The 23,436-nt window shown below is 39.2% G+C and overlaps 1 protein-coding gene across 2 annotated transcripts in view; it reads right to left on the bottom strand.

Moving 5' to 3' along the window:
- Nucleotides 1-6,047: 6,047 nt before the first annotated feature.
- The window catches only part of ralaa (v-ral simian leukemia viral oncogene homolog Aa (ras related)), a 36,927-nt gene continuing 19,538 nt past the window's right edge, over nt 6,048-23,436 (bottom strand). For both annotated transcript variants that reach the window (XM_020520606.2, XM_048595598.1), the window contains exons 3-5: nt 20,471-20,679; nt 14,853-15,027; nt 6,048-9,104 (exon numbers count right to left, since the gene is read on the bottom strand). In XM_020520606.2, coding sequence (XP_020376195.1) covers nt 8,982-9,104; nt 14,853-15,027; nt 20,471-20,679 — 507 coding nt within the window. In that variant the 3' untranslated portion in view covers nt 6,048-8,981. The remainder of the gene's footprint in view (nt 9,105-14,852; nt 15,028-20,470; nt 20,680-23,436) is intronic.

The following is a 23,436-nucleotide window of genomic DNA, read 5'->3' on the forward strand; positions in this document are numbered from 1 at the left end:
TCAAGTTACGAACTTGAACTTTTATACAAGGCTTATCCTCTTCCATAAGGATTTTAAAACTAGTAGAATTATGATCACTGGTCCCAAAGTGCTTTCCTGACACTTCAGCCACTTGCTCTGCCTTATTTCCCAAGAGAAGGTCAAGTTTTGTTCCTTCTTTAGAAAGTACATCTGCATATTGATGAAGAAAATTCTCTTGAACACATTCAACAAATTCCTCACCATCCAAGCCTTTAACACTATGGCAGTCCCAGTCTGTTAAAATCCTATTACAACCTTATTATTCTTAAATATAAGAGATCTCTACATATTTGTTCAATTTCCCTCTGACCATGGTGTGGGGGGAGCTATACCACAATCCCATCAAGATAATAATCATTTCAGAACTTCACCCATACAGCTTCACTGGACGATCCCTTGCTCCAAATCTGATGTTCAATTCTGTTAAACCATTAAAAAGTGCTAAGTGACCAATCACAAAAAATTCAGTTCAAACCGCACCTAACATTCTTCAACTTTGACAAATGTCACAGAGCAAAACACATATTAGCATGTACACATTAGATTCTGTCAAAGCTGGAATATTAAAAAAGAATTAATAGAAAAAAATTATATTATATTTAAATTGTTTTTCCAGGGCCGTGGTTTCTCACCTGTCGTCTTTCTGGAGGATGCTGCTGAAAATCCAAGATAACTTTGCTCAGAGTAATTATAAAGCAACGATATTGTTGCATTGGAGAGAAAACTCAGTTGAATGATTTTTTTAAAAGATTACCATTTATGGAAACTTCAACATGACACGCTGTGTAGAAGTTAGGAATCACTGACTAGCAATGGTGGTTTTTCAATTTCTGCATTTACTCCACAGGGTGACACCAGAGGTTGCTGTCAGTTTCACAGAATAATTTGGAAAACCAGTTTCACTATTATGATGGCACAATCTAGGCCACAAGATCAGATCTTCAGAATTCCATTATGTATAGCTGTAAAGAGACATGCTGCCAAAACCTTAAGTCCTGCTCTTATTAGGAGAAGATCAAATGATCACAACAATTTATACTACAGCAGAAAAAGGTGAATAGTTCACAAATCAACTTGGATTGCTTTTTCCAAATATTTCTTCTCTTTGAGGCTTATCAATCCCTTCATATGAATGTACAAGATCAAGCAATTATCTTAGATCTGTTGTGGTGTTCAAAATTGTCCAGGAAGTGCTGTGGTATCACACTTGAACTGTAGACGTTCGGCATTATGCAAGCATGGGCTGGTTAAGTAGAGAGTTTTTAATCCATTGGTTACAAATCAAAGGACCATGCTGTTTGTTATCAACTAGTCTTTGGGATGTACAGCTTACAGGGAAAGCAAGGGCAAAGTGGTATTATAGCTAGACTATTAATCCAGAAACTCTGCTCATGTTCTGGGAACCTGGGTTGAAATCCTGCCATGGCAGATGGTGGAACTAGATTCCAAAATAAAATTTGGAATCAAGAATATACTGATGACCATGAAATGACTGTGGGGGAAAACCCATCTGGCTCTTGGGGAAGATAATCTGCCATCCTCACCCAGTCTGGCCTTTATGTGACTCCTGATCCATAGCAACGCAATTGACTCTAAACTGCAATCTGCAATGGCGTAGCAAGGCGAGTTTTATCGCTTTGACATCCCAAAGAAATGAAACTGGATACAGCACCTGGCATTGGCCTAGACAACAGCAAAGTCAGCCTTGCTGACCCTGCAAAGTCCTCCTCCCTTCTAACATCCGAGGGAGTGCGCCAAAATTGGGAGAGTCATCTCAGACTAGTCAAAGAACAGCCTAATATTCAATCACACAGAAATCATACCTAGTAGTGGAGTAGGGCTCATGGGCCAGAGCTCATCGACTGTTTTTTTCTCTCCATTTACGTTTTGGGAAGGAGCTCAATGGTGAAGGCAACAGCAGAGATGGCTGTGGATTGGGCCCAGACCAGGGATTTTGATGTTTGGCCATAAAGTGGCTGGTAAGCCTAGATGGTAGTTGGCAGCAAGACGACAGCCCTAGCAGGTGGGGTGGGGGGCACGACAACTGAGCATGTGAGACTGAGCCAGAGAGGGAGACCAAGCCAAAGACACAGACAGACAAGCTAAGCTGGTTCTGCAGGTGATGAGGGAACCAACAAGAAGGGAACATACAAGTACTTGCACTCTTCCTCACCAATCTGCTGGCTGCACACATCCTTGACAGTATCATTAAGAGTTACCAATGCACACAGTCTTAAGTGGAGACAGACCTGCCTTCGCATTGAGAATTACCACCCACCCCATGTTGTGCGGTAGTATAACTGTGCTAAATGGGACAGACTTTGAACAGATCTAGCAAAATCAATATTGGGCATCCATGAGGTAACAGGCCATCAACAGAAGAATTGTATTCCAGCACAATCTGCAACCTCATCGCCCTGTATATCCTCAGTCAACCATTACCATCAAGCCAGGAATCAACCCTTGTTCAATGGAGAGTGAAAGAGGGCATGCCAGGAGCAGAACCAGGCATACTTGAACATGAGGTGGGAACCTGGAGAAGCTACCAAATTGAACTACTTCCACAAACAGCATAAGCAGCAAGAGTGTTAATCATCCCACAATCAACTGATCAGATCCAAGTTCTGCAGTCCTGCCATATCTAGTTGTGAATGGTGGTAAACAATTAGGCTATTCGCTTGAGGAGCCGCCTCTACAAACATCCCCATCTCAGAGATGGAACAGCCTCTTACATCAATGCAAAATACTGAAGCATTCACAGCAATCTTTAGCCACAAGTGCTGATCCATCTCTGCCTCCTCCAGTCACCCCCAGCCTTCAGCCAGCTCGATTCACCCCATGTGATATCAAGAAACAATGGAGGGCTCTGGTTACTGCCAAGGTTATGGGCTCTATAACATTCCAGCAATAGTACTGAAGTCTTGTGCTCCAGAACTTCTTGTTCCCTTAAGCCAAGCTGGCAACACTGGCATTCACCAAGCAATGTGGAAACTTGCCCAGGTATGTTCTGTGAACAAAAAGCAGGACAAATCCAACCTGGCCAACTACTGTTCCAATCAATCAATCACTTGGCTCTCAATCATCAGTCAAGGTGATGGAACACGATGGCATTTTTGACACTAAGCTGCATCTGGTCAGCGATAACCTGCTCAGTGATGCCCAGTTTGGGTTCTGCCATATCCACTCAGCTCCTGATCTCATTACAACCTTGATTCAAACATGGACAAAAAAGTGAATACCAGAGGTAAGGTGAACGTAACAGCCTTTGACATCAAGGCCACAATTAACCAGAGACAGAGACATCAATGAGCAACAGGAGGCAAACTCTGCTGGTTAGAGTCATACCTGGAACCTAGGAAAATGGTTACTGTTGTTGAAAGTCAGTCATCTCAGCTCCAGGACATCTCTGGAGGAGCTCCTCACAGTAGTGTCCTAGGCCCAACCATCTTCAGCTGCTTCAATGATCTTCCCTTCATAAATGTCAGAATTGAGGATGTTCACGACTGGCACAATGTTCAACACTATTGGCAATTCCTCAGCCACAAGCAATCCACATTAAATCCAACAAGATCTGAGCAGTGACCAGGCTTGGGCTGACAAGTAGCAAGTAACGTGATGCCACACAAATGCCAGATAATAACCATCAAGAGACAGACAATCCAACCACCACCCCATGCCATTCAAATGGTGTTACCATCACTGAATCTCCCATCATCCTTCTGGTTACCATTGGCCAAAAACATAATTGGACTTGCCACAAACATGGCCTGCTCTTGCAGCCACGAGGCTAGGAATACTACAGCAAGAAATTCACCTGACTTCCAAAGCCTGTCCACCATCTACAAAGGTAGAAATCAGGAGCATGATGAAATACTCCTGCCTTGCCTGGATTGATGCAACTCCAACACTCAAAGCTTGACACCATCCAAGATAAAGCAGCCCACTTGATTGATCACATCCATAAGCATCCACTCCCTCCAATATTAAGATTCTGTAGCAGTGTAGAATCTCAAGATGCACTACAGAAATTCAAAGATCCTTGGACAGTAGCTTCCAAACCCATGACCACTTCCATCCGAGGACGACATGGGAATCAAATACATGGGAACACTATCTGCAAGTTCCTCTCCACTCACCATCCTGACTTGGAAATACGTAGCCGTTCCATTGCTATCACTGGGTCAACATTCTGGAACTCCCTCCCTAACAGCATGGAGTCATCCTACCACACAGACTGCAGCAGCTCAAGACACTCATCACCTGAACAGCAACTAGGCATGGGCAATAAATACTGACCAGCCAGCAGAACACGTTCCATGAATTTAGAAAGAAACCCTGGTGTCATACTTGCACAGACATTTGAGCAGCATTGTGTATCATTGTATGGTAGGCAGAACAATTCTTGCACAGATGTGATGTTCTGTTAATGCAAAATACCATGCCATACCCACAGCATGACAGCGATATAAAATAGCTTGTTTAACTTGTGAAAACTGAACTCTGCTTTTCCAGGAAAATGGGGTAGATAAAGCATTTTTCAGATCTGAAAAAGGCAACCTTTGATCCTTTTGCTAGTTTCTATGATATGTAACAATTGATGATTGCTTTAGTTCTGTGTCAAGCCTAGAAAATGAACAAACAGTTAGGACCTACCTTCATGATTGATGTCAAAATTAATCCTAAGCACATGGAGCCAAAAAGTCTTCATGTATATTGCTGACAAGTGAAAATAGGTTTGAGGCAGACCATGGCTGAGTACCCAAAACAAGACAGCCACTATTAGATGGGATGCCTATAACAATTTGGGGTAATCAAGGTCATTACACAGCTCACATATGCTTGCTAAAAGCAACAATTGAGTACCAAAATGAATAAAAAAAGGAATATATTCTGGTCTTGCAAATTTTTGAATTACCCAATATCTGTGTTGCCTTCGTTGCCATTGGAGAAAGCAGTCAACTTGACAACCATTCAGCACTCTTTTCTCCTGTGGTATAAAATTAGCCAAATTTCAAATGATTTCTTGAGTTTGTCCTGATGACTACAAGACAGTATTAGCAAATCACTTGGAGCAACATTAAAGTTCTGTCTTACAAAATTAAAATAAAATGAATTCCAAGTATTAAGTTTTGCAATCTGTTGGATTTAAGTTTTATTTAATGCCGTCTTGTTCAAGCAAGCTTTGCTTTTCTGTTGGGGATAGAAATCCTTAATGATGTAGTTGAAAAGTCGTGTGCTGAATGATTCCTTGTTTGACTTAAACTGTAATCTCAATGCCCCAGAACTCCAGCTCCATTCTGTTCTTCCACTCTTGATATGTAGTTTATTCCCAAATTTGTTGATTTCTCTCTACTTCAATTTTGAATATCCGCTCCCAAACCTGACCATTTTACATTTTATTAATCTTTAATTCATCTTCTTACCTGGTTACTCACTTGTTTAATATACAAAAAAAATGGTTCTTCCTCTTCCAAAAAAAAAAAGCACACAAAAAGTTATGGAAGTAGTTCATCTTCACTGTTCTGACTGCCCTCCATTTACAGTTTTTCATGTGGTTCTCCTGAGGATTTTGATGCTTATTACACCCCTCAGATGATACTCAGGTAGTGTCACTTTGGTCTTAAAAATGCTAGTTTTTGGCGACACCTGAGAACGTCACTATCATACATCTCTGAACAATGCCATATGCATGTTTATCAAATTTGAATAATTTTGATCTAATAATTTTATCCCATTCCTTCCCTTCATTTGCCAAACCTGATTCACAAGTTTATAATAAACATTGTATTCTCTAGATTCTAGGATTTGACTGCATCACCCTCCAGCTGCTTTACTGTAATAAGCACACCTTGATTTCATACTTCAGTGCAGAGATCAGAACGCTCATCTTGAAGCTAAAATTCCTCAGGTCAGTTTTTACTGGAGGATGTTTTGTGGTAGTTAAGTTTGATCATTTAGTTATAGCACCACTATGATTGAAAGAGTGCGTTACTCCATGCCAGATAGAAGTTCAGCCTACAATACAATGCTGTAAAAAATGTTATTTTATTTTGTAATGGTTCAACATACAATTAAAATGTTTAGCGGGCAAGGGCATCAGCTTTTAACACTTGTGTTTTTCAGCTTCATAACACCATAATACCCAAGCTTCACGTATACTGCAAGTCTAATGTTAGTGGTTAGAATCATTCTTATAGTTTACACTGCCATACAAATTTCACCGCTATGCACTGCTCACACAAAATAAAAAAAAAGTGTTCAAGCTGCTTATGCTCAAAAACAAGGTTCACATATCTTGCAGCAATTCTCCATGGCATCCCTCAATTCTATACAGTGGAAATAGCTCCTAATTTGAAATACACAACAATAAAAGTTTAAAACATGACAAAATTCAAACAATGCATCCAAATTAAAAAAAGGAAAGAACAAATTCTTATATACTATACATTCTAGGTTCCCAGCACTTCAGATTTAGTGGCATCATCCTGGCATTCCTTTTGAAACTGTTAAACAATTCAAATTGCCTTTTCTAAAAAGTTCTTGTGTCAGTAAACTTCAGCCAATATAAAAAGTGAATACACTGGCTGGTTGGTGGGGACTTGAGTCCAACAGTTCAAATCTTCCTTCTTTCACTTTCCCACTAATCTCTGCACAGGCTGGGTACTATAATTTGAAGGACAATACATACCTTTACAAAAAAAAAAAAAAAGTTTACCTATTTGAACCAAAATGCATAATTCTGAAGATGGTAGTCCCAATATCAAGTCAATTGAATTGTGTTCTGGGCTATTAGACCCAAAATATGGCACATTAACAGGATTAGTAAAAAGTTCCTTGCAGTACTGTCTGCATAATTTGTTTGCCACACTCCTGATGGATGTAACCTGTAAAGATTTTAAATTAAGGCATTTTCAGATAAGTTTCTATTTACAAGTTTTACACTGCTTTTCTACAGTACAGCCCAGCTTGATTATATGCAAATGTATCTGCTATTGTGCATTAGTGCCCCATTTGTAAAGCCAGAATCTGCCTCAAAATGCCACTTACAATTTACTTTGATATGACAAGTGCAGTAAAATCCATATACATGCAAGTCCAGCACATTAGGTAACAGAACCCCAGTTTGTCCCCATCCTAGTACAGACAAATTTGTTACATGCAAGTAACTCTCATTCATCTCAACCGATCATAAATGTCAGGATTCCAATGCCGAGAGAGCCCACCATCTGTTTCTCATTTTTCCTCAAAAACAATATTTCAGCCTTACTTGCTATGCAAGAAACCCACAGGATCAGATGAACACTAGTTTTGTGTCACACCTATTACTATTCAACAGATATTTCCTTCCATTGGGAGGGGAGTAAAACCATTATTGCACTTGATCAGTCAGTTTCAAGTGAGTGCGTTGTGTTAAAATTGCCTCAAGGAGTCTACCTTGTATGGGTCGTCGTCACAGCGTCACAAGCTTCTCAAGAGGCCATAGGTAGCAAGGAGCTCATTGAAATCAAAGGCTAGTATGATCAAATCCTATTTGTGACTAAAGGAAGAAACTAAATCAATTCACATGTGCAGATATAATACACAACCATTTGCAGTTTAAAAATTGGAGATCAGAATTTAACCCAGGCAGTTTCATAGTCAGGCTTCCCAAACTTATCTCCTGAGACCAAGACAGGTTTATTAAATTCCAGGAGACTGAACAACTAGATGTTGTCAAGTGCTCAATCTGCCAACAGCAAAGCAAAACTACTGACTACTGCTCCAGTAACTCAACTTTAAGTCAAAAGTGAAATTTCTCACCAATTTGAGAATTCCACTTTCACTCCAATTAATCTGCTAATAAAATTGCAAGCTTAAAACAGCATGCATTTGTTATTTAGTACATTAATAACATGAAAAAGGAGTAATTTATTCATGAGAAATTAGGGCTAATTATTTATAAATGCCATGTCTTTTTATTCATACTAGCAACTTGATTAGAACGTTAGGGAAAAAATAAATGGCATCACAGGCACATGGAATTTTCCCTATTTAATTTCCATGTAGCAAATATCAGCGAGATACTGGGACATAAACAAGCTGCTGTGCACTCAACTGCTGGAAGTATAGTTTGTCTTTTAACATGTAAGATTAGAAACTCATGGCATCAATAGTCTAAGCTTACTAGCAATGCTACAAAACTAGCATTCATAAAAAGGGAAAAGAAATGTTGAGCAGCCAATTGGAGCTGCCAAAAACCCAACTCAGCTCATTTAGAAAGAAAACAATTTTACAGGTTACTCTTAATACTTAAACTTTTTTTAAACCATCAATGCAGAAAGTTTTATCTCAGCTTGCAATGGGTCAAAATGAGTGCTTTTTAAACAGCAAGTGTCTTAGAAAATCCAGTGGTGAAAAACCGGTGCAACCTACTTAAAAGTAGACAGTGCTTTTTCCTTTAAAAGAAAGAGAAAATCTGGCAAGATAAAGTTCTGCTTAATGCAAACTATTTATCTTCCAAATTGCAGTACTCAAGCCCTGGTTTTTAAACCGGAGAAAGACGAAAAGCTCCTGTATAGAATCTATAAATGATGATAGTCCAGATTCAAAGTGTGATTTAACAAAAGTGCTTTGCCTTGCGAGAGAAATAAGTCACCATTTTTTATTGCAATTTAAATGATGACGAATGATTAACCATCCCCACGAGACCCATCCAAAAGAAACTCCCAATGGTAATTTATGTACAAAAAAAAACACAATTGAATCTGAAGCCCCGATACCAATTGACATCGCAAAAAAAAGCAACGCTTTGGATTGACATTAAAACTTCCTGATCAATTGTGTCCTCAAGTTGGCTCCAATTCATGCTGTGAAACCTGAATGTGTAAAACATTAGTGTACCTTCAATCACTTTGAAGGACAGTGAATGAAATGAGATACTTAGTATGCTTAGACTTCTAAAATGGTTTAGTCTGCAGAGTTTATAAAATGCAACATCTTTCCCGGATCCTTTTTGCTATGCTTTTCCGTTTCTTCTTTCCATTCCTTTCTTTACTATCTTCCATTTTTCTTGCACGTATTTCCCTCATCAAGTCAAAGAAAACCTACAAAGAAAAGAAACAGGCCTATAAATTGTACATAGGTTGACGTGGCATGCTAAAATATTAAATTTTGACATTTAAAGCAGAGACAGACTGAACTAAGTAGGGTAATACTTGGAGTTATGCATAGCCAAAGCAAAAATTGAGTGCATGTGGTATACATATCTGCACAGTTCTGCAGAATGCAAACTCATTTTCCATCGTTGCTTGTTTAAGATTTAAAGCATTTGGACAACAAAAAATCAGGAAAGTCACACCCATGACTTCTCAGGTGGCAAGGTCAGATTTCAGGAGCACCAATGCGAGATGCAGTACTGGCAACCAAAACAGCTCGGTATTGTTTCTATGTTTAAGATGTTATGCAAATGCAAGTTCCAGTAATTGAAAGGAAATGGATCTGTTTAATTGCCTCAATGACAGATTAAAGATTGTGCGCAGTACTCCAGTTGACAGATTGTGATGAATGGTGTCCCACAGGAATTTGTTGGGGGCCCTCAACTATTAACAGTACTAATAATAACTTAAGGATAGCAAGTCCCATATCCAAATTTTCCAACAGTCTTAAATGAAAAGCAATCTAATAGTTCTTCTATATTAGGGTAAGATCATAGCAAGTAAATTTCAATATAGATAAATGTAAAGTTATCTAGTTTGGGTGCAAAATGGATAAAGATACCCGTTAAGTGATACAAGCTAGAATCTGTGGAGCTGCAAAGAAACTTGGGAGTCCAGGTACAGAGATCATTAAATGCTACAAACAAGTACAGAAAATGCATTAAAGAACAGAACACAGCCTTTATATCTAGAGGAACAAGGTAGCAATCATGCTTCATCATTGTCATGCACTGATTAGATCACACTGAGTACTGAAAGTTTTAGCCCCCATGCTTTAAAGAGGGATGGATAAACCTTGAAAAAAAAAGTGGCAGAGAGTAATAATTAGACACAAGTTGAGATCAAACAAATTAATTTTATTTCCTGCAACAGGAAGCGCCACAGGATGATTTGGTCAAGCTTCAAGGTAGCAACATAACACAAGGTAGATAGGAAGAAGTTAATTTCCATTGGCCTGGGCATCCAAGTTGCCAGAGAGGAGCATGCAGAAATACTTGTGTGAAGAAAGTAGCTGACATTTGAAACTCCTCTACAAATGGTAAACGTTCTTTAAGAGATTTATTTTAAACAAGACATAGATATTTGTTGACCAAGGTATCAAATTATATGGGTCAAAAAGGTGGGTGAAGGAAGTTTGGTCACAGATCAAGCATGATTGCAGTTAATGACAGAAAAGGCTTGAGGGAGCAACTTCTTTGTACATGGGATGTTGGCGTTGCAGGCAAGACCAACATAAAATCACCCATTCCTACTTGCCTTGAGAAGGCTTTACCAAGCTACCACTTTGAATACTGCAGTCAGGGTGTAGGGACAACCACAGTTGTTAGGAAGTTCCAGAATTTCACCCACTGACATTGTCATGGCAGGATGGTGTGTCATTTGAAGGGGAATTTGGTTTCACATGTATTCACTGCCCTAGTCCTTTCACATGGTACAGGTCAGGTTTGAAAAGGTGCTAAGGCTTGCTGGTGAATTACAGCAGCGCATCTTGCAGACGGTATGTTGATGAAAAACATCAATGTTGAAGGTGGTTGATGGGCATGCCAATCAAGCTTTGTCCTGGATGATGCTGGGCTCTGTATACTTCGAGCAGCACCCAAGAAAATGGGCAGTATTTAATCTCTCCTGACTTGTGCCTTGTTGTTAGACAGGTATTAGAGAGACTACAGGCAAGTTACTCACTGCAGAATTTCTAGATTCTGGCCTGTTGTTGCTATTTATTGATATGGCTGTCCAGTTCCATTTCTGGTCAATAGCAACGCCCAAGATGCTGATAGTGGGGGAAATTCAGCAATGCTAAGGTCATTGAATGTCAAGGGTAGTAGCTTGATTGTTATTGTAGATGATCATTGTCTAGAACTTGCATGGCACAAATTTACTTGCTGATAATTCACAGCCTGGAATTTGCTCCAGATGAGCATGCAACTGAATAATCATGAATAAGCTGAACACTGTTTGATTACTGCACATTGCTACTTCTGACCTCATGATTTGGAGAAGGTCATTGAAGCAGCAGTATGGGCCTAGGCTGTTACCCAATGAGGAACTCCAATGATCTTCCTGGGTCTGAAATATTAACCCTAACCCCCATTACCAATATTCTCTCTGCCAGGTGTGACTAAAAAAAAAACAAAAACAAAAAAGCTTGGCTGTTAGCCTTCTTGTGGAAGACTGTAATGTCCTATTCCTGGGCCAGAAGGCCCCGGTTCAAGTCCCACCTACTTCCAGGAGGTGTGTAACGTAATTAGAAAATAGGTTTAACAAAAAAATAGCGTGCCCATTAAAAAAACTTGACTAGGCTGGGGATCTTGTGGCACAATGGTAGTGCCCCTAACTCTAGTAGGCCAGGAGGTCCAGGTTCAAGTCCCACATGTTCAAGGGATGAGAGATATTAAAAGAAAGGGGTAAATTAGCTAGACTGGGAGTGCAGCAGTGGAACACAAGTCTTCAAAAGTTTTGCTGGAATATTGGCCAGGCTCATACCATAATATCCAGTGCCTTCAAATTGGTCGAAGGCTGGCATCTGTAAGCTGAGAATCTCAGAAGGAGGTAGAGATGGACCATCCACTTGGCACTTCGGCTGCTGCAAGTATCTCAGCTACGTTTTAAACACTGATCTGCTGGGCTTCTCATAGATGACAGGGATATTTGTGGACCCTCCATCTGGTGTTAGATGTTTAATTTCCCACCAGTTGCAATTACACAGCTTAGACCTGATTCGCTGGTTGTGAACCGTCAGTGGTACTGAGAGTTGGATGGATTGCTGGTCACTCATAGGACATGCATGATTTACATTTGCCCCCATCTCCACTTATGTACTCTTCTGTTTCTGCCTTAAGCGTCATCATCATTTCTCCAAGAGGATTTATCTCAGGTAACTGTAAATTCTACATTGCAGGAGTTACTTGACAAGGCTCATTTACAGGTGTCCCTGGGCTCAGAAAGTAAAGACCTGGTTGTTGCAGGTTTGTATATTGAAAAATATCCAAACTTAACACTCAATGATGCTGGTTTCAATAAGAAAAAGTAGTGACTGGCACCTCAACACTTAGTATCGCAAATAATTCTACTCTTATTATACGCTGCTCTAGTAATTTATTTCAGTTTAAAAGTTTTTTTCCCCCACTTCTTTTATGGGATGCGGACAATGATAAACTCGCATTTTTGTCTGTTACTAACTACAACTGAAATGAGTGGCTTGCTAAGCCATTTCAAAAACCACCACATAGCTGTGAATCTGGAGTCTCTCGTACACCAGACAAGGATGATTGATGGACATTAAAATGACCAAATGGGTTTTTAAGCAACAAATCATTTTATAGTCACTAAAACTAGCTTTCAATTCCAAGTATTGTTCAATTTAAATTTCTACCAGTTGTCACGGCAGAATTTGAACCTGTGACCCCAGAGCATTATCCTGGATTAGGAGTCCAATGACAATACCACTTTGCCACCATCTCCCCTTAAGTGAGGAGGTTCACTACTTTTAGTGCACAACACAAATCATTGTAATGGATTGAAATGAGGGAAAACAACTGGAATGCACAGCCTCAGTATGAAAGATGTAGTATCAACTGTGACTTTCAAAAGGGAATTGGATAATTAAGGAGAAAAAAATGCAGGCCTACAGGGAAAGGCAGGGACTAGAAACTTTAAACTACTACATATCTAAGCAACTGACTCAATGGTCAAATATTGTAATGGGTCCAAGCAAGTTTTCCACACAAATATTAAAACTAGTCCATAACATTATTGTTGGCATCAGCAATGCACAATGACCTTGTATTGACACCCACATCATTTGAAATAATCAAAAGCATTATTCTTGGATCATGTGATTGTTTTTATTGTAGAAGGAAATATAGATAGAGGAACATTGTTAAAAGCAATTTTTTTTTCCTTTACAGTACATGTAGAAGACAGACTTGCTAGGGGTGGGAGCAGGGACAAGGAAATGGTCATCATTTCAATCAGGAACTAAAAATTCAAGGTATTAACACGCCATTCAAGCCATGCTGTTATTTCAAAAAAGACATCTACTTTGTCCTAACTTGTGCCAGTTTACTTCTTACTAATTGCTGGGCAATTGTGGAGGATGTCTCAATGACAAAACAATCCCAAATAACCATAAGAAACAGGAACCAGAATAGGTCGTTCAGACCCTTGAAGCTGCTCTACCATTTCAAGAGGATCACAGTTGATCTGATATTCATCACATCCATTTTCCTGCCCTTTCCTTGTAACTCAATTCACCTACACTCAAGTATCTATCTCAGCCTTACATATACACAAGGACTCTCCTCTGCACCCCACTCCCCCCACAACTCTCCATAGCAACAAATTCCAAAGACACTCAACCCTCAAGACGTTCTTCCTCATCTCGGTTTTGAATTCGTACCTTTGAGACTATGCACTCTGGCGTTCGACTTTATGCAGAACATCTCAGCATCTGCTCTGTCCAGCACGGCAGGCAGGCAGGCAGACACCAAATCAGGCATCATCCTACAGAACCTTCTCTGAGCTGTGTCCAATGAACCATAATTTTACCTCAGTCAACCAAAGCTATTTATAACTCCAGATGTCTCACAAGCACTTTGTACAGTTGCAGTAAGACGTCCCTACTCATACTCCAACCACCACTACATTAGCTTTTCAAATTACCTGCTGAACCTGTGAGCCCGTTCTATGCTTCATGTGCAAGTATTCCTACATCCCTTTGCGTTGCAGGTTTCTGCAGTCTTTTTTCAGTTAAATATTCTGTTTTGTTCATTTTGTAAGGGAGAACAATCTCAGTTTCTCACATTATACATGATTTGCCAGACTTTGTTCACTTCATTTATATTACTAACCTATCAATATCTGTACCTGCCTCATAACTTGCCTTCCCATCTATTTTGGGATCAAATTTGGCTACAATATATTTGTTTCCTTCCTTCACATCACCAATACTCAAACATCTCATCAACAATTGCTTTTGGTTGAAGAAAAAAAAAAAAAAAAGTGGTGTCACTGTCTTCAAAAACAAAAGGAATGAATATACTTGGTCAATAGAAAACTGCACACTGGTTAAATCCAATTTAGAAAGGACCCATTCTATGCACTTTAGTGGGGAGGCAACAGCCTTGTGATATTATTGCTGGACTGTTAATCCAGAGACCCAGGTTTGAATCCTGCCACAGCAGATGGTGGAATTTGAATTCAATAAAACAGCTGGAATTGAGAATCTAATGATGACCATGAATCCATCATCAATTGTTGGAAAAATCCTATCTGGTTCACTAACATCCATTAGGGAAGGAAACTGCCATCCTTACCTGGTCTAACCTCCATGTGACTCTCGACCACAGCAATGTGGTTGACTTAGCTGCCCTCTGCAGCTAGGGATGGGCAATAAATACTGACCTAGCCAGAGATGCCCACATCCCGTGAATTAAAAACCATTCATCACAAATTAGCAGACTTATAATATTCAAGTGATATTAAATCAAAACCACAACTAAACAATTCAGAAAATAAATTTTTCTGAAAGAAACGTAACCATCTCAGACTCAAATTTTAAGGGATATATTTGAAAGTGTGTTATGCAACCAGTATATTTCACCACAAGGTACTACTTTCAATTAAAAGGGGGAATACCTTATCAACATTGGCTCGTGTTTTTGCAGATGTTTCTACATAATTCACACTCCATAGGTCAGCTCTGTTCTTTGCTTCATCCACTGATACTTGTCGCTTGTCTTCCAAATCTGACTTATTTCCAACAAGTAGAAAGGGAACATTCTCGTCCTCTTTTACCCGGAGAATCTGTTCTCTGGAGAAAGTTCAAATTGCTGTAATTTAAAATTCTGTTCAAATTTAATCCGAAATCTGTTCCTCTTGCAGTTTGACAAAATGGGTGTTTAGAAAATATCGGTTAAAGAAATTATGACATATCTGCCTTTTCGACAATACGGTATTCAACAGAATTTTTAAAATATCAATATCTGTTTCAACAAGGCCTGCAATGCCATTCTCAACAGAATCACAGTGCATTCTAAAATGAGACACTTTCATGTACTAATTTAACATTTAAAAAAAGCTGAGAAGCTGAAGACTAAGCAAAATACAAGTGACATGAATTCAATCTACTCCATCAATCTGGACCAATTTGAAGCTCCACCATCTGGTCAGTAGTGGACTGAAAGTAAATTTTCTTCAATAGATCCAGCCAAGGATCTAGCATAGGCAAGTGCTACTGGAATTCAAGATATTATGTAACTGGTGGAGTTGTACAAAGATTCTAACGGTGGCTGAGTTATTTCCTACCCATATTACAGCAGAGGTTTACAAGAGGAGACAGCATTGTATTCACCTCGTATCCTATACAAACTGGACGTGGGAATGTGTTATGTGAAGAGGACAATTGAGAGACAAGACGGACAGGTTAAGCAAAATGGATAACGTGTAAGTATTAGCAGTAAGAACAAAGCAAAATATTTGGTGTTTCATGCCCTTTCAATGTTCAGAGACTCGTACAAGGAGTAGACAGTTAGCAAAGTACAGTAACTATTGTCACAGCTGATTTGCTCATTTTGAAGTCAGCCAGTATTATGCTGTTCTAAGGCCTACTCCTACTTATTTTCTTACACCTAAAAGTCACGTCTATCCTGTAAAATGCACAACTGCAATAGATTATGTAATGAAAATCTTCCATTTTCTTGAATTGGAAGTTGGATCAACGAAACAAAATTCTAACTTACATTAAACATCTCCATGCATTTTGTTAAAAGCTGTACTGACATTAGTTTAGGTGGTCTATTAACTGGACTGTCCTAACTCCTGCAAAAGGATAACATGAATACAAATAACTCAGTCAAAAGAAAATTGGAAGTATATAAAATACTAGTAGCTTTGTTCCCAGTACAGCCGAAGGATACAGAGAACTGAAGTCATAATAGTCAGGTCTATTAATTATCATTGCAGCACAACAGAAATAACCTTCAAAAAAAAGAACTTCACCCACAATGACTTCCTGAGTTAGTTTACCATTCAAGCACTGAAGTTGAACAGAAAAACTTCAGAAACAGGAAGATTGCCAGACGCTGCAGATACGGATAGTCCAATGTTACTGCTGTTGGAAACAGAAGCTAGGCAATTCAGAAGCAAGGTGCAGGACAAAAGGTTTAAGACAAAATGTAACAAACTGCAGAAAACTGCACCATTTCACAAAAACAATGGTTTATGCTAGTAGGATCAAGACAGATGAGAGAAACAAAAGGCAATAACCAACATGACTTTGTCCTCAATCTACACAGATATGGTAAGTGACTTGCAGAGACCAGGCCCCAAGTTTACATTGAGGATACCATCCTCCATGTTGCATAGTACTTGAGCTATGTAAAATAGGGCAAATTAATAAAAGATTTAGTAGTTCTATAATTGGTCAACCAGGAGAATCCACATCCGGTCACCCTGTTATAGGAAGGATATTAAGCTAGAGATGACTCAAGAGATTTACCAGGATGTTATTGGGTTTGGAAGGCTTTGAGCTCTCGAAAAAGGCTGGATGGGCTGGGATCTTTTTCATTGGAGCCATAGGTGGTTGAGAGGCGACCTTACAGAGGCTTACAAAATCGAAGGGGTATAGACAGGGTTAATTATAGGTGCTCTTTTCCCCAGGATGGGGAATTTCAAGACAAGGGGGCATGTTTTTAAAATGAGAAGAGAGATTTTAAAAAAAGACATGAGCGGCAATTTTTTTTGTTTTTTTGAAAACAAAAAAAAAAAGTGCCTTTTGTGTGGAATGAACTTCCTGAGGAAGTGGTGGATGCAGGCAAAGTTAAGACACTTAGATAAGTACATGAATAAGAAAGGATTGGAGAGATATGGGCCAGCAGGCAGGCAGGTGGGGCTAGTATAGTTCGGCATTATGTTTGGCATGGACTGGTTGGACCAGAGGGTTTGTTTCTGTGCTGTATGACACCATGACTATGATTCTAAGAGCATCAGAACTGTACATCTACAAATCAGTAAGTGACCGTGCATATTCCTTACACCTCCATCATCAAGTCAGAAGGCAAACATTGGATCAATGAAGCTTTTAGAAGAACATGCTCAGAGCACCCAACGTACCTGGAAATGAGATGCAAACATGGTGAAGCATCTCCACGTACATGCTAAACAGATTGAACAGCAACAACACGTAGACAGAGCAGAGTTTCTACAACTGAGATCAGATCAAAGCTTTGAAGCCCTTCTCGATGCAATCTTAATTTGTGGACGATTGAGGAGAAGATTGAATATTCTCATCCTCAACGATGGCAGAGCCCCCAGAATGCAAGTGTTTATGTCTAAATTCAATCTGAAATATTACTAAAGATGTCAGTCTTCAGCTAATTACATTTACTATGAGAATACAAAAAAAAAGCCAAGTGCGCTGGGGACAGCAAAAGCTATAGGCCCCAACATCTTGGCTTTAGTGCCTTAGGACAGTGCTCCAGAAACACATTAAAAAAGGTCCATCCCAGGTACAATGATGCCTATTGAAAATGTGCCCAGATATGCCAAAAGTGTGATCATTTTAACTGTCAATTACTTGCCCAATTACCTACTCCCAGTCAAAGTGACAGGAGTCAACAACAGCATTAAATAGCAGTACTTATTCACAAATCAGCTGCTCAGTGGAAACAAAGAAAATCAAGCATCACATTTCAAATTTTAAAACAATCCACGTGGAGTTAAAGGTTACAGCAAAAGCCGTACCCAAGCACCAAGATTACAGTTATATATACTATAATTTGCTAATTATACAATATTGACATATTGGACAAATAGAAATATTAATTTCCAAAAGTCAAACTGCTCAGAGTTCCCATACTGGATTTAATAAATCCTTCTGCAGGCTAATTCACAAAAAATTCAAACTTCCATTGAAGGACTAAAAGGATATGGAGTTTAAATATTAAATTTGAACTGTAAAAATCTTAAAGCAAAATTGTACACTGAAAGTGTGTTTAGGCTATTTTATTCTCAACTACAGAAGTATACGTCAATTGTACAACAGCAAAATCTGCCATGATTAGACATTATCAGAACAATCTGACTATAAGCTCTCAAGGTCTTTTCCTGTCACAACCTAGGTGACTCCTCACTTTCACAGTTGAGGCACAAACTGAAGAATTGCCCCTCTATCAAAAGATAGATTGCCATCTTCTAATCTCTTTTCAATGATTTGTATCATCTAACTACAAGTGTGGTGACAGATGACTGGAGAACAGTTAACATTGTGCCCTTGCTTGAGGGATGTAAGGAGATGCCTTGGAACCACAGATATGAGAGTCTGACTTTGGTGGCAAGTAAGTTGGTGGAGGTGATTCTGAAAGACCATTTATACACATTTGGAGGGGCGAGAATTGATTAGGGATAATCAGCATGGCTTTGTGCAAGGAAAATCATGTCTCTCAAACTTGAGTTTTTTGAGGAGGTAACCAAGATGGTTGATGAGGGCAGAACAGTAATTGTTTACTTGGACTTCAGTAAAGCCTTTGACAAGGCCCTGTATGGTAGACTAATTAGTAAAGTTCGATCACATGGGATTCAGGGGGATCTTGCCAACTGGATACAAAATTCACTTAAGTGTAGGAGAAAAAGAGGGTATTGGTGGCAGTGGTGGTGGAGGGTTGTTTTCCAGACTGGAGGTCTGTTACCAGCAGTGTTCCACAGGGATTAGTGCTGGGTCCACTTCTGTCATTTATAGAAGTGATTTTTAACTCAGAATATAGAAGGCATGGTTTAGTAAGTTTGCAGATGACACCAAAATTGGTAGTACAGCGGATAGTGAAGGAGGTTATTTAAGATTACAATGAGATCCTGATCAATTGAGTTAATGGGCTGAGGAGCAGGAGATGGAGTTTACTTTGGATAAATGAGGTATTCCATTTTGGTAAGATGAACAAAGGCAAGAATTATATACTTAATAGTAGTGTTGTAGAACAGAGACAGAGGTTTAGGTACATAATTCCTTGAAGTTTGTGTCACATGCAGACTGTTAATGAAGGAGGAGTTTAGTACGTTATCGTTCATTGCTCAGACCTTTGAGTAAAGGAGTCGAGACAATTAAGTTGAGGCTGTATATGAGGTTGGTGAAGCCTCTTCCGGAGGAGTGTGTCCAGTTCTGGTTGCCCTGTTTATAGGAAGGATATTAAGCTGGAGGGGGTTGGAAAATATTTACCAGGATGTTGCCGGGAATGGAGGGTTTGAGTTAAAAGGAGAGGCTGGGATTTCCGCCCCTCCCCCCCGCAACTGGAGCTTAGGAGGTTGAGGTTTATAAAATCATGAGGGGTACAGATAAGGTGAATGGCAGAGGTCTTTTCCCTAGGATGGGTAATTTCAAGACGAGGTGTAAGGTGAGAGGAGAGAGAGTGTTTTTAAAGAAAGAGGAGTAACTTTTTTTAAAAATAAACAATGGATCATGTGTGAATGAACTGCCAGGGAACATGGTGGATGCAGATACAGTTACAACATTGAAAAGGACATTTGGATAAGTACATTTGGATAAGTACATTAAGAAATGTTTGAAAGAATGTGGGCCAAGTGAAGGCAGATGGGGCTAGTTTATTTTGGGACCATGGTCAGACAAAGGGTCTGTTTCTGTACTGTATGATTATCTGAAATCATTTTATCTTCAATCCAAACATTGTGTGCAAAGTGTCTGGTTACCTCTACCTGAGGCTTAGTGATTTTGTTTTAGGAAATAAACTGGGGCTACAATGGCATCCTCTGGATTATTTTCCTCTCAAAAGCACGTTGTATGTGGTAGAATGCTGTTTAGCTGTGGTTTCAACATCCTCTGTCAAACTCCATTGTGTCTTGGAAGGAAATAGATAGCTTTGTGTTAGCATTAACAAAAAAATTCCTAATACCTCACTGGGACTTGGAAACTTAGTCTGGCCATTGTAAATACAGCTGCTCAGGTCATTTGCTTATAGGTGTAAATATCTTATATGTTTTTCCCAATGAAGCTAGTTGAGTCTCTAGTAACCAAGCCACCAAGTTTCAGAATCCATAACAAGAGACACAACCGCTTTTATAAAAAAAAAATCTTAAATCGCACAGTTATAACTAGAAGCCAGAATAACATTGTACGAGTTGGTTCTTCCAATATGGACAATCTACCAAAAATTCACTGTCTTTGCTTCAATTTATTCCTTTGCAAGTTGTCATCACCATTAAGTTTAAAAAAAAATCAGTAATGTTGAATGGTGTATAAAATTCACCTGAAATCAGCCGTAGCTGCAAAGGATTCTTGTTCAGTGATAGAGAAGACACAGAGGAAGCCTTCTCCACTACGAAAATAGTTATCCCTGATGGCAGCGTAATCTTCTTGGCCTGCAGTATCAAGGATGTCTATCTGGACTTCCTCACCATCCAGCACCACTTTCTTCCGGTAACTGTCTGCTTTTGTAGGTTCATAATCCTCAACAAACTAAAAAGTAGACAAAAGAACAACCACTATTTCAATAATAGGCTTTCTGATCTAAAACACAATTTTTTTAAAGCATGGAATTAGAGCTGATATTTGTTTATTTTCTCCACCCCACAAACAAAGACCAGCATTTTAGAAATCGAATCAGATTTTGAAATATGACTGAACCCATCTTTAAAGTACAGAAATAAACTTGTTTTTCCCTTACACTTCAGTTCTTATATGTTCACTCATGTGAAGACTCTTAGTTTCAAATGAGTGGATCTTTGGTGCAGAAGTAATTAAAAAGGAAAAACATCTCCAAGTTCAAGGAAAGTAAACACATTTAGGCTCCACAAGAAAAATTACTTTAAAAAGATAGACGACAAGACTACATAATGAAGCCAAATTTCATCACAATTTGAGTTTAAGAATGACTTTTAAATTCAGGGAGTTCACAAATTTAGTTTGTACACGGGAAACAGTGAATGTTAGTAAAGTGAAAAGCTCAGTAACCCAGCCTATTGTATTTCTTAGCAATCACTGCAAGGGTTGCAAACAGCTGGAGAGAGATTGTTTGGTTTCCAACAAGTGGTTGAAATGTGCTGCACCTCTTCCAGAAATATTTGACTACATATTCAGTATGTTTCATGGACAGGACTGCTACTTTCTCTAGATTCAGGTAGAGGCTGATGGACAATTTTTGAAACCAGTAAGACACCAAATGCAGTTTCAACTGTACAACATGAATAAGAATCAGCCGTTCATACAAGGGGAAAATTCCATTTCCTCACGAGATCAGATTGACAGTAATGGAGATTTAAGTTAACCAGGAAGGAGTAGAAGGGGTCGTGGCAGACGGGCCAGTTGCATGAACTGGCCGAGAATCCAGGCGAGTATAATGGGTAGTAATTGAGAAGGAATCGAAGACCTACAGGAATCCTGTAGACAAAAATTACCAGAGACAATTAGACTTGAGCAAGTTGACTAAGGCAGATACATGACGATGAATAGTGGGCTGACAAGAGGCAATTGGCAAGTGTCTTAAAGCAGCAGATAGAAGATGGCTTTCATCCAAGTGAAATATTTAAATAAGATTGGGGAGCAATGGTTAAAATTATTACTGCCTATTTACAGGGCAGGGGGGTGTTTGGGGGTGGGAAGGTTGAGAGATCAGTTAAGGGACCGTTTACTAGCATGGAAGTGCAGACTAGGCTCGAACGACAAAACTATTTCAAAAGTGAAGGTGTGTGCAACAGAGACTTGCTTGAAGAGGAGAGAATGCTGCATTTCTTACAAGGTAGAAGGCTTTGATTAGGCACTCATGGTTAGAAAATGGAGAACAGCTCAGAAAGGAGCGGGGGAGGGGAAATAAAAAAGGGGTCTGGTTAGGCAGAGAAGGAAAAGAAAATTAAACCAGCAAGTGATTCAAATGACTTAACTTTGTCAGAGACAATTTGGGAGTTAGAGGATGCACAACGTACAGAAAACAGATATTTAAAAAGCAGGAATACAATTCAAGTTTTGGGACAACAGAGTAGAGGATGCTTCAAAGAATGGAGGGGGTTGGGACAGAGCAAGACAAGTCAAATGACAACTTGGAACACGACTCATCCATTGCAGTTTCAACAGCGTAATGAGCTTCAAGATTGCAAAGACGTACCTTGGATCAAATTAAGGATCAGTTAACATTAGCAAATGTTCACTCTTTTGTAAGTAGTCACAGTTGTCCAATAATTTTATCTCATTCGACGTAGTGGATGGGAGAGCGGAGATGGTTGGCAGCGAGACAGGTGATGTGTAGGTAAGACTGGAGGTGCACAGAACTAGTTTGCATGTCTACAGCAGTTGCACTAGAAGGGGAATGAAGGAGGTGGTATTTCTAAATATGGGCAGTGAGTGGTAGGTGCTACATTAGTTTGAACATAACATTAAGTGAATCCCAAAGAACTTGAACCTCAGTCAACAGCATCTTATAACTTGGGTAGTCATGAATAAGTAAACAGCTGGACAGGAAGTTCAAAACCAAAATCGTGGTAGTTTGAAAATTAGAATTCAGTTATTTTTAAAAAGTAGAAATAAAAATAAGCTATCAAAAAGTGAGCATGAAGTTGCTATAATGTGACAACACCAAAGTGGCTTACTAATCTCCAAAAAGGGAAAGAAACCAGCCATCTTTATGTTGTTTCCTCCAGTCCCAAATCCACATGGTTGATTTTTAATTGCCCTAGCAAGTCACTGTTGTATCAAATCAAAGAACAGCAAGAATTTGATCCATGCCACAGCAGGCTCAATGGACTGAACGGCCTGCTCCTGTTCCTATTCCTATTTCTTATGATCTTTTGTAAGAACCTTAATCCGATACGGTTCCTGTTGTGCTTTGTCAACAGTTTGGAACACAAAATGACTCACCAAAATCTTCTTCGGCAATTTGCAATACATGCAACCCTGTAAGCATCAACCCTAAGCCAAGAAAGATGATATCCCAAGATAGTTGATTGAAACATGAAAATGAAACCTATTTAGATAAATTGTTTGGTAGTACAGTATTGTTTGGTAGTAGAATTTAAACGTTGTTAATAACACAGGAAGTTGAAGCCTTTCATCTTGCATTCAACAGGCCCAACACAAGAACACAACATTTTGTGCAATGAAACAGGTGCTATATATGGACAAATTTAAGTTTGCCTACAAAGAACAGGGTCCTGTGTGTGAAAACGTAGCTTTCAATTTGTAAACAAATCCCACTAACTGATTATCTTAAATTGGTTTCCACTA

Source organism: Rhincodon typus, chromosome 4 (genome assembly GCF_021869965.1).
Source record: "Rhincodon typus isolate 14 chromosome 4, sRhiTyp1.1, whole genome shotgun sequence".
Taxonomy (NCBI): Eukaryota; Metazoa; Chordata; class Chondrichthyes; order Orectolobiformes; family Rhincodontidae; genus Rhincodon; species Rhincodon typus.